Source organism: Anabrus simplex, chromosome 1 (genome assembly GCF_040414725.1).
Source record: "Anabrus simplex isolate iqAnaSimp1 chromosome 1, ASM4041472v1, whole genome shotgun sequence".
Classification (NCBI taxonomy): Eukaryota; Metazoa; Arthropoda; class Insecta; order Orthoptera; family Tettigoniidae; genus Anabrus; species Anabrus simplex.
This window is the reverse complement of record NC_090265.1, coordinates 255,447,394-255,462,374: the sequence shown is the minus strand read 5'-3', so window position 1 is coordinate 255,462,374 and position 14,981 is coordinate 255,447,394. Positions and strand designations below refer to the sequence as shown.

The 14,981-nt window shown below is 40.7% G+C and overlaps 1 protein-coding gene across 2 annotated transcripts in view; it reads left to right on the top strand.

Moving 5' to 3' along the window:
* Window positions 1–5,471: 5,471 nt before the first annotated feature.
* The window catches only part of rnh1 (ribonuclease H1), a 102,176-nt gene continuing 92,666 nt past the window's right edge, over window positions 5,472–14,981 (top strand). For both annotated transcript variants that reach the window (XM_067142005.2, XM_067141998.2), the window contains exons 1-2: window positions 5,472–5,824; window positions 10,083–10,802. In XM_067142005.2, coding sequence (XP_066998106.2) covers window positions 5,712–5,824; window positions 10,083–10,802 — 833 coding nt within the window. In that variant the 5' untranslated portion in view covers window positions 5,472–5,711. The remainder of the gene's footprint in view (window positions 5,825–10,082; window positions 10,803–14,981) is intronic.

The following is a 14,981-nucleotide window of genomic DNA, read 5'->3' as shown; positions in this document are numbered from 1 at the left end:
GTAATTTAGTCCAGGAGTATCTGAGAGGACTAAAATACTTCGGAAGTAATTTACTCTCGTATGGAAGTCGCCGAATGCTGACTTCAAGAGTACTTTACTACGGAAGTAGAACTTACTCGTTGGTGCACGCCACCCTATGCATTTAATCTTGGTGACAGCACGTTGGATTGTCATATCCCAATGCACGTTTTCCGATGGTTTTTCGTTCATAACTCACCAACGAAAGCGAAAATGAAAATTCCGGCTTCGAGGTGCATTCGGACCCCTTTCCATCTACCTATGTTCAAAATTTCAGATCTCTACGTGCTGTAGATTTTGCTGGGCATCGCGCACAGACACACACACACACACACACACACACACACACACACACACACACACACACACACACACACACACACAAACACTTCCTTTTATAATATTATAGATAGATTTGCATTTTTATAGGTAATTTGCGATCCGTGTTTAATTCAGTCACGGCCGACTTGATGCGTCGCTCTAGCTAGCTCCTTACCGGCCTTGACAATCGGGTCCACGCGCACTGTAATCGGCGCTGGCGGCCGACCAATTTGCCGTAGAAATGCATACTTCTTTATGGAAAATATATTGACTTTGATTGCCGATTTATCGTAATTTAGAGTTATGGAGAATGTTACAAAGGTTAATACTGTTAAAGTGACGAATCCTAAAGGTTATTTTCGTTGATATTTGCCAAAATGATGCCGTGAAATCAGTGGCGAAGCTAGGGGGGAATCTAAGAGTCTCAGATTCCCCAGACGAAATACGAATAATAAATTATTGATATAAGGCACGAAAATTATGTCTAGTAAACTTAATAGACTTCACGGCTCTCCGATCTGCCGCGCTACTCGCAGACAAAGAGAATGAGTGCTCGCAGAGCACTGAGCCTAGCCGTTGAGTCTGGTTTCAGCCAGACTCTTACCTTTCTGCTAGCGGGCGGGGCTTGTGGTGGTTGCTATGACAACGTATGACGTCATGCAGCGGTAAGTGCTCGCTTTGAAACCTAGCTGGGAGTCTAGTCTCCAAGTCTCGAGTTACGAGTTAATGTTTACGTTTTGATCTGTTGATCTGTGAAGTTTACAACTTATTATTAGTGGTCTGTGTTTTGTGAAGAGTTGCCAGTATTTTTAAAATCCGTGTATAATGAATGAAAGTAATGATCTTACTACATACTTGGTTCGAACTCCATTTTCTTCTTTGTCTTTCGAAGAAAAATGTGCCCTGAAAGACAAGCGGCCACAACCATTATTGAAAATTGTGCAAAAGGATGGAAACCAAATAAGAATTTTTCAGTCCCAGGAAAACAAGAACTTCCATTCCGTGGGCATGACGAGAGTAGTGACTCCGTAAATAAAGGTAACTACCTCGAAACCTTGGAATTGCTAGCACAAGAAGAACAATTCATGAGAGAGCATCTGGAAGCAACTTCAGGATTTAAAGGAACTTCGAGTGACATTCAGAATGAACTTACTGACTGTGTAACTCAAGTGATGAATGAAGAGATTCAGAAAGAACTTTCTATTTGTGAATTTGTATCAGTTCAGGCGGATGAAACATTAGATATATCTTGTCAGAATCAGATGAACATTATATTTTGGTATTGTGTTGGTTATAACGTTCACGAGAGGTTTGTGGGGTTCTACGATGTCTCAAAAATAAAAGTGCCACTGGACTGTCAGCCGTAATATTGGATGTCTTACGAAAATGGGGCGTAGAAAAGAAGTTAATATGTCAGACTTACGACGGGACTTCCGTAATGGCGGGTTCTACAGGGGGTGTTCAAACTATCGTAAAGCAAGTTTGCCCACATGCAATGTTTATACATTGCTATGCGCATAAGCTTAATTTGGTACTCTTGTATGGAGCAAAAGCTATAAAGAAAGTGCGTCTCTTTACTTATGATTTGACTGCCTTCCACACATATTTCAGCAAGTCATCAAAGAGAACTCAAGTCCTAAGAGATAAAGGCTTTAAACTTCCCCCGGCATATACGACACGTTAGAACTACCACTCCAGAGCAACACTAACAATAGCATCCCATTTCAAGGACTTGAAAGAAGCTCTTACACACATTGTTGATAAAGATGAAGAATGGGATGGCAAATCTGTTAATGGTGCTATGGGACTGGTTAAGAGATTAGATGACCCTAATTTCCTCTTCCTGTTGTGCGTCTTCAACAAGATATTTTGCTACACGGATCATTTATTCAAGGTGCTGCAAGCAAAATGCACATCTAATGTAAATATCTGCAACCATGAGATAAAGCAAACCATAAATAACTTTAAAAATCTGAGAAATGAAGAAACAGTGAATGAATGCATAGACACCAGCAAAGCTCTCAATACCGCAATCACAACAGAATCATTTGTAGTTTCAACCCTCACAGCATTAGCATATGAAATAATTGATACCACCGTGGTACAGATGGAAATACGGTTCTGTGACTTTGAAAACTTCCATTTTGCAGAATTATTGGATGAGAATCAATTTAAGGCTTACAACACAAGTTTTCCCTCAATGAAAATGAAACAACTCCTGAAGATGTACCCTTTTTTCGAAAGTGAACAACTGACAAATGAACTTGTGAATGTGTACTCTGATGAAGCTAAACATCTACCTCCACAAATACTCCTAAAATGTATGTTGGATAATGGTCTGGACAAGGTTTACGAACAAACAACACGTTTGGTTCGTTTAGTTCTCACATTTCCAGTGACAACATGTTCGAGTGAAAGAAGTATGAGTGCGCTAAAACGCATAAAAACCTTCCTGAGGAATTCAGTGACAAACAGTAGACTATGTAATTTAAGTACACTTGCGATAGAGAAATCTCTATTGCACGAACTGTCAAATAATCAGAGCTTCAGGGACCGTGTCATTGATACATTTGCAGAGAGAAAGGAGCGCCGCATACACTTGCTTTATAAAAGAATTTAAGGTAAGCTTGAACAATATTCTTAGACTCCCCAAGTAATATAGCTTGCTTCGCCACTGCGTGAAATGAAACTGCGGGGAGATGACTTAGTCCAGCTGACGTTCTGATATTGACTCTGATTGCTGATGTATCTTAATTTAGGGAATAAAATAGTACGTTACATTGACTAATATTGTTAAAATGATTAATCCTAAATGCTACTTTCATTGATATGTGCCAAAACAACGTCGTGAAACGAAACTGCGAAGGATGGAGTAGTACAACTGACGTTCCTTAATTGTGAGGAATAATAGTAATCGTTTTTATTATCATGGCATTTAGATACATGGCACCGCAATACTTTTGTCTTCTGATGTTAATCTTGAGATTAAGAGTCATTGTTCAATTAGAGTTTTAAAATTCTTCAAGCTCTGCTCTCAGGAAGGGGGCTGGACAAAACATAAAAGTCTTACTTTTTCATATTCGTTGTATGCATAACATAAAATCTTTTGACTCAAACATGTTTAAATTTTAATTTCAATATATATAGTTTCAGATTACATTTCATTCATACCTTTCACTAGAATATTAAATACCGGGCAAGTTACTTGAAATGCAGTAGGGTGGAACAAGTTGGTCGCGCGGCGTGCAGCTGTGAGCTGTGAGCTTGCATCCGGGAGATAGTGGGTTCAAACCCCACTGTCGGCAGCCTTGGAGATGGTTTTCCGTGGTTTCCCATTTTCATATCAGGCTGTACCGGTACCTTAATTAAGGCCACGGTCGGTTCCTTCCCACTGCTAGCCCTTTCCTATTCCACCGGCGTCATAATACTTATCTGTGTCGGTGCGACGTGAAACAAATAGCGAAAAAGGAAGAAGAAGAATTTAAAAATAAAAATTCAGTGAGAGAAAAGTATTTTGAGTACATAAATTGTAAACTGTCCTCTGCTCGATGATGATGATGATTGTTGTCTAAAGGGGCCTAACATCTAGGTCATCGGCCCTATTGCTCAAGTAACAATACTTCATACGTTGGCCTTACCGTCATAGCAGTAGTGATTCTTACATGTCAATGTTTAAATGTTAAAGTTCAGATTATCTTGGATAAACATGTGTTGTGTTGCTGTCATATGGCAAATATGACACCGCATAAAGGATTATTCTATGAAAGAAAATTCAAGGGTAAAAATACCTGATTAGCGTGATTAGCTGCCACTCCCAGAGGCCCAGGTTCAATTCCTGGCCCTGCCACGAAATTTCAAAAGTGGTACGAAGGCTGGAACGGGGTCCACTCAGCTTTGGGAGGTCAACTGTGTAGAGGGGGGTTTTGATTCTCACCTCAGATATCCTCTAAGTGGTTTTTCATAGTTTTCCTCTTCTCCTCCAAGCATATGCCGGGATGGTAACTAACTTAAGGCCACGGCTGCTTCCTTCCCTCTTCCTTATCTATGCCTTCCAATCTTACCATCCCCAACACAAGGCCCCTGTTCAGCATATAAGTTGCGGCCGCCTGGGCGAGGTACTGGTTATCCTTCCCAGTTTTATCCCCCAACCCGCAGTCTCACGCTCCAAGACACTACCCTTGAGGTGGTAGAGGTGGGGTAACTCACTGAGTCCGAGAGAAAAGCCAATCCTGGAGGGGTAAACAGAGTAAGTAAGAAAGAAAGAAAGAAAGAAAGAAAGAAAGAAAGAAAGAAAGAAAACGAAGGTAAATACCCGAAATAGAAACGGAAAAGTAAGATGAGAGTGCTACCTGCTTTTAGCCATTCCGTAGTTTTGTCCTGGTCTACAGAGAATTCGTGAAATGATAGTGTCCCTTTGCTCTTTGTTTCCTGTTCGGAATACAAAAAAGGCACACAGCTATATATATTCGAATATTTCCTAACACAGTTTAAAAAAAGCAAATCACCGCACCATTAAAAAATGAATTAGTGCATAAATTAAAATCCTTGTTCAGGACGAAGTTACAGCGAGAAATCACTTTGTTCTTGTTTCCATAAAATTTCTGCTCGAAATATGGAAAGGTGCACAAGAATGTCACAAATTCCAAGATTTGTAAACACAATTTAAAAATATAATCACCACAGTACACAATAAAAAATTAACTCACTAGCGCATAACTATCAGATCTCAATATCAAGCCAACAAGCACCTCATTGCGAACACATTGCCAACATTTACGACAGCAAAACCATATAAATAAAACTGGTAATGCGGCAATTTGCGGTATACAGCTTCCTGTCAGTGGGTAGTAGGCCAGCGCTCCAACGGCATTATGGTGAAACTTTCCAATTACAGCTTTATGCTGGGCTTCACAAGCGATTGTCAAGGCCGGTAAAAGGAGCGCAGCGAGGAATCCAGTTGGCCGTGATTCAGTAGACCATAGTCGACTACAGTTACTGTAGATGGCTCTGCAGTAGATAATCACGGGTTTTTCTAATTTCATGAGTGGCAGCCCTGATGCTATTTACTATTTCAACGTTGGCAATTATGAATAAATATGAATAAAATAGTATGTTTTGTGTTGTACGGGATTTGTTGTCATCCGTAGCTCTTGTTGATGTTTGCCTGAGGAAATCGTTCAGATATTTTTATGTCAGCTAGAATTTATTCTGTATTCCTATGTTAAAAAGGACTGTCAACTGAGCAGTTGATGCCTTAAGCTTTAAATATACCTATTTCATGAAACGAAGTACGTTAGAACTTCGCGGACAGGTTAAGTTGTTTGTTAACCTTACAGTTTTTAGATGATTTTGAAGAAAATGACTTCATTTGAATGTTAAACAAGATATGTAGTATAGTTCATACTCACTTTACTCTGTTATCAATAATGACAAAGTATTACTATGCCGTTGGGAGAGGGAGAAAAGTTGGAGTTTTCGAAACATGGTAAGTTGTTCGCACTTGTGTTGTAGATACTGCAAATTCATTCAGGCATTGAAATATGATGACTATTTATAATTAGTGTTGGGAGTAGGGGAGGGGGCAAGCTTTCATTATCAAAGGAAGTTCCCACTGCTTTTGAAAAGGATGTTGGACAGGGAAGGGAAAATTCTTAAGGCCACGGTCGCTTTCTTCCCGCTCGTAACCCTTTCCTATCCCATCGTCGCCATAAGACCTACCTGTGTCGGTACAACGTAAAACAAATAGCAGCACTGTATTAATAACGAATGGAAGGGAATCATATCAAAATCGAATATTTATCCTATGAAAGCTCGGGCTTATAATCGCGTTGCACCCTTGAAATACTGTAACATATCTGTACCTCATTTGCCCTCATCACCCAATTGTACCTGAATTATATATAAACAAGGGTATTAATTCAGTCCAGTCGATATATTTCTAATGTTATAAGCAACTGGAAATTAATGAAATCTTACTTGGAGAACGTCTCAGAGGGGATATGTGTTCATTGCGATGTCCAGGAACCCACCATCCCACCCCAAGAAGCACATTTACTTTTATAACCTAACAAAGAGTATTACACAGCATTTTCATTTCTGAAGTAGCTACTTGCATTCCTTTTGGCCAATGTAAAGTGGCATATGATGTTGTTCCCGTCGATAATGTTAATCATAATCCGTTACCAACCCCAGCACAGTAAAATCGCAAGAAAATCTAACATGTTAAGGAAAGAATGTACAGTACAGAACAGCAATAAAGTTACGTGAAACTTACCTTAATGTAGAGGAGGGTAGAAGGTTTCTGCAGCCTTCAGGAATTCGTGTACCCAGACGTTTAAGGGGAACGAGCTCTTGAAGAGAGATTCGGCAAAATAACCAAGGAAAAATTGTTTCCTTGTGCCGAATCCCGGAACCGAGTAGCTCCTGTGCTTTAGATAACGCCACCAGTTTTCGATATTCTGAGTATGCACGGGAGGACGATTGATGGGCATCACCCTCCTGTTCCCCCTATGCATGTGACCACTCTTCTTAGTGTCCACAAACTGAACAGAGTGATTCACGTGGAGGTGCACCAATCGCTCGTCTTATAAACAATCGTAGGCCCTCCAGCAATCCGATATGATTGTCGTCCATGGGAGGATCCACTCTTTAATAACGGCTAGCAGCGCATCTTTACCCCTTTTCTGGACAGGAACAACAAAAATGTTTTTGAAGTCCCTGTCCACGCCTCCAAAGAGCCACTGCCCTCCTACCCGCCTGCCTCGATAATTCCTCCTTCCGAACTTGCTTTCATCTATTTCTACTATGATGCCGGGCCCTGCAATTTTTTTTTTTTTTTGTTATCGTCGACCCAGTCTATGCAAACCTCCCTACAAAAGTTCGACCAATCCACAATAGTTGCATCACCGAAACCCAACTCTAGTTTCACAGTTGGACCCAGGGGTTTCATTGAAACGCACTATAGGATGGCGAACTGACCAATTTGATATAAGCTCAGATTAGAGCCTTCAAAGAAGGTATTTTTTCTTCCACTAGCTAACCAACTACACTGCACACCCCGTTTGACTCATCGACACCAAAAGCCTATTTTTTCAACTTTTTCGCCACACTTATTCACACGCAATGGAACATCACTTCCGCATGTTTCGCAAACTGCTTTATCCGATAGCAAACCGTGACGTTGATAGAACTCCACTAAATCCTTTAAATTACTATAATATTTGATTGCAAACTCAGTAGCACTGATAACATGACCACTGAAAGCAGCCATTACAACAATAACGAATCAACAATAGATAAGAAACTCATATTGGAGGGAACGTGTCTTATTGGAAATCGAAGACATAATCGCCAATGACTGATATTGGAAGTGATGTATCTTATTGAAAATCGAATGCGGAGAAGTAGCGAATAAAAGTACACAAGGAACTTTTAATTCTTATTCCAAACACTAGGTGTCATAGAATGCACTGCTGTCGTCTCTATATCACTGGTCTTGTCGAGATCCTATCCTAACGTCCGCACAGCAAGAACCAGTCCAGACCAATCGTGTTTCCACAGGAAACTAGAGGCCTAGGGCTGCTTTGCAGCTTCTAACCTGGGGGCTTATGTCCCCAGACCCCCATTGTTTGTCCGTATATCACAGGTCTTGTCCAGATCCTATCCTAACCGTCCGCATGGCAAGAACCAGTCCAGACCAGTCATTTTCCCACACAAAACTAGAGGCCTAGGGCTGCTTCGCGGCTTCTAACCTGGGAGCTTACGCCCCCAGACCCCCTTTGCTTGTCCCTATATCACTGGTCTTGTCCAGGTCCTATTTTAACGTCCGCACAGCAAGAACAACTCCTCACCACCACAATAATCACCACCACCAGCTATCGAAGCACCACTCACTTAGTTCCTAAGTACAGAGGTTGGCAGCTCAGAGCACCGCTTGACAACATCCTTTCGTCACAAAAGGAAAGAAAAATTCCACCTAATCAATACATTTATTGATGAAGTTCATAAATCAAGATGACAACATCCTTCCCGAGAAGGCCGCGAGTGAAAACAAATGGCAGTCGTTACGCATGTGTGAAACTCTTGTCGGCCGGGCTGAATCTTGTCGACTGGGCTGTAGTAATGATTAAATGGTTCGAATACTGTACATTGGCCTCATGTCTGTAGATTTGCTGGCACATAAAAAACTCCTGTGAGACAAAACTATTAGTAGGTAGCCTACTTTAAATGTGGCTTCTCTTCAATGATATTTATGTCCAAGGTGATAATGCCCTCTCCTTGACAGGCTTACTACAAGCCGTGAATACCCTCATAACCATGTGAAGAGATCTGTAAACTTTCTTAACAACCTCGTTACCCCAATGAATATCATTCTTTATATTAACACCTAGACACTGACAGTGTTTCCCATGAGGTACTATCACCCCATCAACACAGTAATTAAACCTGAGAGAACTTTTCCTCTTGGTGAAACAACTTGAATCTCCATTCCATTTATCATCATACTGTTGTCTGCTGTCCATCTCAACATTGTCTAGGTCCCCCTGCAGTCATTCACAATCCTGCAACTCATTTACTATTCTATACAGTATAACAACATCTGCAAATAGCCTTATCTGTGATTTCAGTTCTTTGCTTTTATATATAAGAAAACATGAAGGTCCAATAATATTGCCCTGTGGGACCCTCCTCTTAATCATTACAGGATCAGATTACACTTCACCTATTCAATTTGACCTCCTGAATCTAAAATATCTGCTATATCTTGCTAGAATCATACAAGTTGAGCTTCACTGGAATAACCTTTTGTAAACCCAAACTGCCTTCCATCAAAGCAGTTAGTGATAATGCCCTCTCCTTGACAGGCTTACTACAAGCCGTGAATACCCTCATAACCATGTGAAGAGATCTGTAAACTTTCTTAACAACCTCGTTACCCCAATGAATATCATTCTTTATATTAACACCTAGACACTGACAGTGTTTCCCATGAGGTACTATCACCCCATCAACACAGTAATTAAACCTGAGAGAACTTTTCCTCTTGGTGAAACAACTTGAATCTCCATTCCATTTATCATCATACTGTTGTCTGCTGTCCATCTCAACATTGTCTAGGTCCCCCTGCAGTCATTCACAATCCTGCAACTCATTTACTATTCTATACAGTATAACAACATCTGCAAATAGCCTTATCTGTGATTTCAGTTCTTTGCTTTTATATATAAGAAAACATGAAGGTCCAATAATATTGCCGTGTGGGACCCTCCTCTTAATCATTACAGGATCAGATTACACTTCACCTATTCAATTTGACCTCCTGAATCTAAAATATCTGCTATATCTTGCTAGAATCATACAAGTTGAGCTTCACTGGAATAACCTTTTGTAAACCCAAACTGCCTTCCATCAAAGCAGTTAGTAACTTTGCAAACATGTCTAATATAATCACAAAGAATGCTTTCCCAGAGCTTATAATAGGCCTGCTCGGCACGTAAGGCTGTACACTAAAAAGAAAATACCACCGCCTTATTCTCTTTTTTAAATTGCTCATTACTGCTGCCATCTTGACTAGTTACATATTGAAATCACAAGACATACCAGTATGATACGACAGTGTACCCATGTACTTTTCGGATGCTTTATCATTGAATGTTTCTTTCTTGTGTTTGTACATATTGATAATTAGGTACTGCCTAGATTTTAATGAGTTATATTTGATTATAATTTCATTTGTATTTCAGGAGTGAATGTAAACAACAAGTTGTTAAAATAGGCAATGCACAGTTTCGAAAGTTTGATTCAAAGGAAAAAGCATGGGCATTTGTAAGAGAATGCCAAGCAAAATATTCACCATATAAAAGTCCTGAGAAAAATCAACTCTCCCAGACTCAGCCAGTCCGGAGTTCATCACCATCATTACTGAGCCCTTCCACTATCACTGTTCCGAGCTACACGAGAGGTTTGGACAGCGTGTTATGTAATCCTGGTACTAGTACTGCTAATGCTTCAAGCTCTGCAAATCTTGGGAACAAATTCATTTCTAATTCTCAAGTATCAGTTATACCTCCTGAAACTTCAGAGGATGGCGAGGTGACCCAGTCATTACAGAAACGTTTGAAAAATGTGGAGAAACATCATGAAGAGGTTTCTCAGCAAATTGTGCTAGAATTACAGGAAGTGAAAACAAAGTGCGAGGCACTGAGTGAGACTGAGAAATCATTAAGTAATATCATAGGAGAGATTAAATGTGTTCTTGACAAGCTATCAAAGTTAGAAACTCAGTTTAAAGTGTCACAGTTTAAAATGAAAGCTGAAATTAATAAACTGAATGCAGATATTCTTTCTCTAAAAATAGAAAACGGCAAGCAGTTGACAAATGTTGGCAGTTCTTCATCATGCAGAAAGAATCTCTCTCAGTTTTTGACTGCTGCTGCTGTACCGGTACCTATTGGACAAAAGAGGTATATAATATATATATATATATATATATTTTTAAATTCTTATTTATAGTTCTTCATTATGTTCCTGCAAAAGCTCCTTTTAATATTTCTCCTCTTAGTATTATCTATATATTTAAAAAAGCACTTTAAAACAGCTTTGTCCAGTTCATCCGGCTGTTCTGCTGGACCAATTTTCTTTTTTCTTTTTTAATTCTCTCTGGAAATACCCAGAACAGTGAAGTTCCTAATCCTAAAATCAGATATTGCCTGTATGTAGGCCTATGTATGTATGTATGTATGTATGTATGTATGTATGTATGTATGTATGTATGTATGTATGCATATATGTATGTGTGTGTGTGTGTGTGTGTGTGCGTGTGTGTGTGTGTGTTCCAACACAGCTCTGGAATGCATGAGCAATTTCAACCAAACTTGGTATACATATGACTTACTATCTAGAAAAAAATACTGTGTTCATAAGACACCACTAGGGGTGGGGGTGACATGTAAGAATTATCGAAAATGGCCAATATTAGTGTCGAATCTATAGTTTTCGGGGTTACTGAGATAAATACTGACATTTTAAGTCCAAGTTCAGCCCCAATTGACATGGGGGATGAGAAGGAGTAAAAAAGAAAATGTCCAAAATGACTGAGATTATGGATATATTTGTGTATGTTCCAGCATAGCTCTCAACCAGACTTGGTATCCATATGACTTACTATCTGGAAAAAAATACTGTGGAGGTAAAACACCCCTAGCACCCCTAGGGAAAATAGTGACACATAAAATTAATAATAAAAAGATTAATATTAGTGTTGACTCATAATTTCTGGGGTCACCGAGATGAGTTGTGACACACTGGATGCTGTTTTAAGTGCAATTTCAGCCTCCGTTGACATGGGGAGTGAAGAGAGGTGCAAAAGAAAATGTTAAAAATTTTGACTGAGAATAGTGTTGAATGCACAGTTTTTGGTTTTGCAAGGCTGATTGGCAACAGAATCAATGACATTTGGAATTGTGTACATCATATCTGGACTGGGCGAGTTGGCCATGCGGTTAGGAGCGAGCAGCTGTGAGCTTGCATCCGGGAGATAGTGGGTTCGAATCCCACTGTCGGCAGCCCTGAAGATGGTTTTCCGTGGTTTCCCATTTTTTTTGCTAGTTGCTTTACGTCGCACCGACACAGATAGGTCTTATGGCGACGATGGGACAGGAAAGGCCTAGGACTGGGAAGGAAACGGCCGTGGCCTTCATTAAGGTACAGCCCCAGCATTTGCCTGGTGTGAAAATGGGAAACCACGGAAAACCATTTTCAGGGCTGCCGATAGTGGGGTTCGAACCTACTATCTCCCAAATACTGGATACTGGCCGCACTTAAACGACTGCAGCTATCGAGCTCGGTGGTTTCCCATTTTCACACCAGGCAAATTCTGGGGCTGTACCTTAATTAAGACCACGGCCGCTTTCTTCCAAATCCTAGCCCTTTCCTATCCCATCGTTGCCATAAGACCTATCTGTGTCAGTGTGACGTAAAGTCACTAGTAAAAAAAAAAAAAAATCATATCTGTGGCATGATGTATAAATTCATGCACATACACAATTAAATTTGACAGTGAATGACAATACCACTAATTACTGGCTGTTAACAAAAATGTTTTGTCCCTACAGTGGGTCTTCAGTTGGCAGTCTTTACCTATCCTCCATAATCTTGACTGACAGTTCTTAACTTTCACTTCACTGTGCACGCACACAGTCACTCACTCAGCAGCTCTATACAGTCAGTCTCAAATGCACATCCGTTGGCGAGGCTATTACAATGCACAACTGCTGTACAGTAGGTTTGACTCCAGACTAGACTGATAACTAGAGACGGGAATTTGCCTATTTTATTCCTGTGTTCAGAAACGTAGGCTTTTGAGATATAAATCCGTACAGGGTTTAAGCGTACAAGCTAAGATTTACAATTCCTTGGATGAAAGTGAGAGTATTTCCATTTTTTTCTTAAAATCCTGTTATTCATTAAGCAAAAAGTAATAAAATTACATAATTCAACAAGTTTACTGCTCGATTTTGTACAGTGTTATAGTGTTGTGTGACTCCCTGTTCACTGAATTTCTGAAAATAATATTTAATACTTATCAGGCATCCGATGATAATAGCTGGTCTCTAAATAGCGAGGGAGTTTCATCATGAGTGAGGACATAGACATTTTCTATCCAAGATTAAAATACAACAACAGTTATTTAAATGCGTCTACCAAATAGGCCTAGATATAGCCTACAGTATGCCTTCAAGTAAATAACCTAACCGATTTTATTCCTGGTAAGTATGATTTGATTGTTGGCGAGTTTAACAGATAATTTAAACCCAAAAAACCACAAGCCACAGCTTATCCACCTTAACTCCGTATTATGTTAGAAATGTTTTTTTAAAGCGCCTCTTACCGGGTGAGTTGGCCGTGCGGTCAGAGCTTGCATCTGGGAGATAGTGGGTTGAATCCCACTGTCGGCAGCCCTGAAGATGGTTTTCCATGGTTTCCTATTTTCACACCAGGCAAATGCTGGGGCTGTACCTTAATTAAGGCCATGGCCGCTTCTTTCCAACTCCTAGGCCTTTCGTATCCCATCGTCGCCATAAGACCTATCTGTGTCAGTGTGATGTAAAGCCACTAGCAAAAAAAAAAAAGCACCTCTTGAAATAGAATAGTGAAAATTCATTACATACATTATAAAAATATTTGAGGTTGTAGGCCTAATTCTTTATTGTATTTGGTCAAAATACATAAACTGCAATGAACATAAGTAACTTATTTTTTATAACATAAATTGAAAATGACATGGATTTTTGCCCTCTTTCTTTCATTAATTTCTGCCTCCATTTCAAACTTGAGTATCGCCGCAGTGATCAAGAGTGACTGGGAGAACTTCGCTCAATCTTCACGGCCTGTGACGTAGCCACAGCATCACTGGCTGAATAGCATACACTCATCGCCTGCCTGCCCGCCCGCCCACTTACAGTGCTGGGCACCTGTGGGATGGAATGCCCAGCATGAGCACCTCTGCTATGGATGATGTCATTTATTCTCTTCAGAATGTGGTAAGGGCCTTCCCGTGTATTCTGGAGCTTGATAGACAATCCTCTCTTCCTTGTGTGATTATACAACCATGATATCCTGTAGTGTCCACTCATTTGTTGTATTGTGCCTTCATTTGGTCGCGTTCTGTCTCCAATCTCTTGCTGACAGTACATCCTTCAGTATCCGTGCGAGATCTAGGCTATACTGGTCAGTCGGGGTAGGATGGTCCTCAGGTCAGCCAAGCGCTACATCCACCAGGAGGCGCAGTTCTCTTCCAAACAGTGTCCTTGCTGATGTGCATCTCCTGGCCTCTTTCACCGCAGACTGGCATGCCAAGAGGAATGGGGGAAGATGTTGAGCCCACTTTCTGTTGTTTCTGCTGACGACTATACACAGGTGGTTCTCGATGGTCCTGTTGAATCGTTCCACCATTCTGTCCGATTGAGGATGTAGAGAGATGGTCCTGGTATTCCAGATATCCAGCAGTTGGCTCATATTTTGGAAGACTGCTGACTCAAAGTTACATCCTTGGTCGGAATGTAGCTCTAACAGAATGCCGTTTCTCCTGAAAAACTCATTCACGAGAGTTTCCCCTACCACCATAGTTGCCTCCTCCTGGTTTGAGAGTACATATACCCCCGGCCACTCCGGCCACTTAGTGAAGTAGTCTCTGACGACAAGAGTATAGCAATTTTCCGCATCATTGGTAGGTAATGGTCCGCCCATATCAGTGGCCACCCTCTTGAGGGGCGCAACCATGTTATGTGTCTTCATTTGACTTCCACTTCTCTGGCTTGGTCCTTTATTGACTGCACACTCAATGCATTTCATGCAGAAGTCTTACATCTTCCACATCCACTCGGATTCCCACCGACTAGAACCTCTCTCAGACTTTCTCCAGGGTTTCCTTGATTTCAAGGTGTCCTTAAGCTCCACCATTAACTCCCTTCAAGACTTCCGTCACCATACCTTTTGGAACAACTACCTGCTCCCGGAATGTCTTTCCGTTTGCTACTTTCCCAGATGTGCTTCAGCAATCCATCCCTGGTCACTAACGAATCAATCCTATTGTGAGCAGGGAACTTCGTGTTCACCATCCACATCCACAGTCGCATCTACCT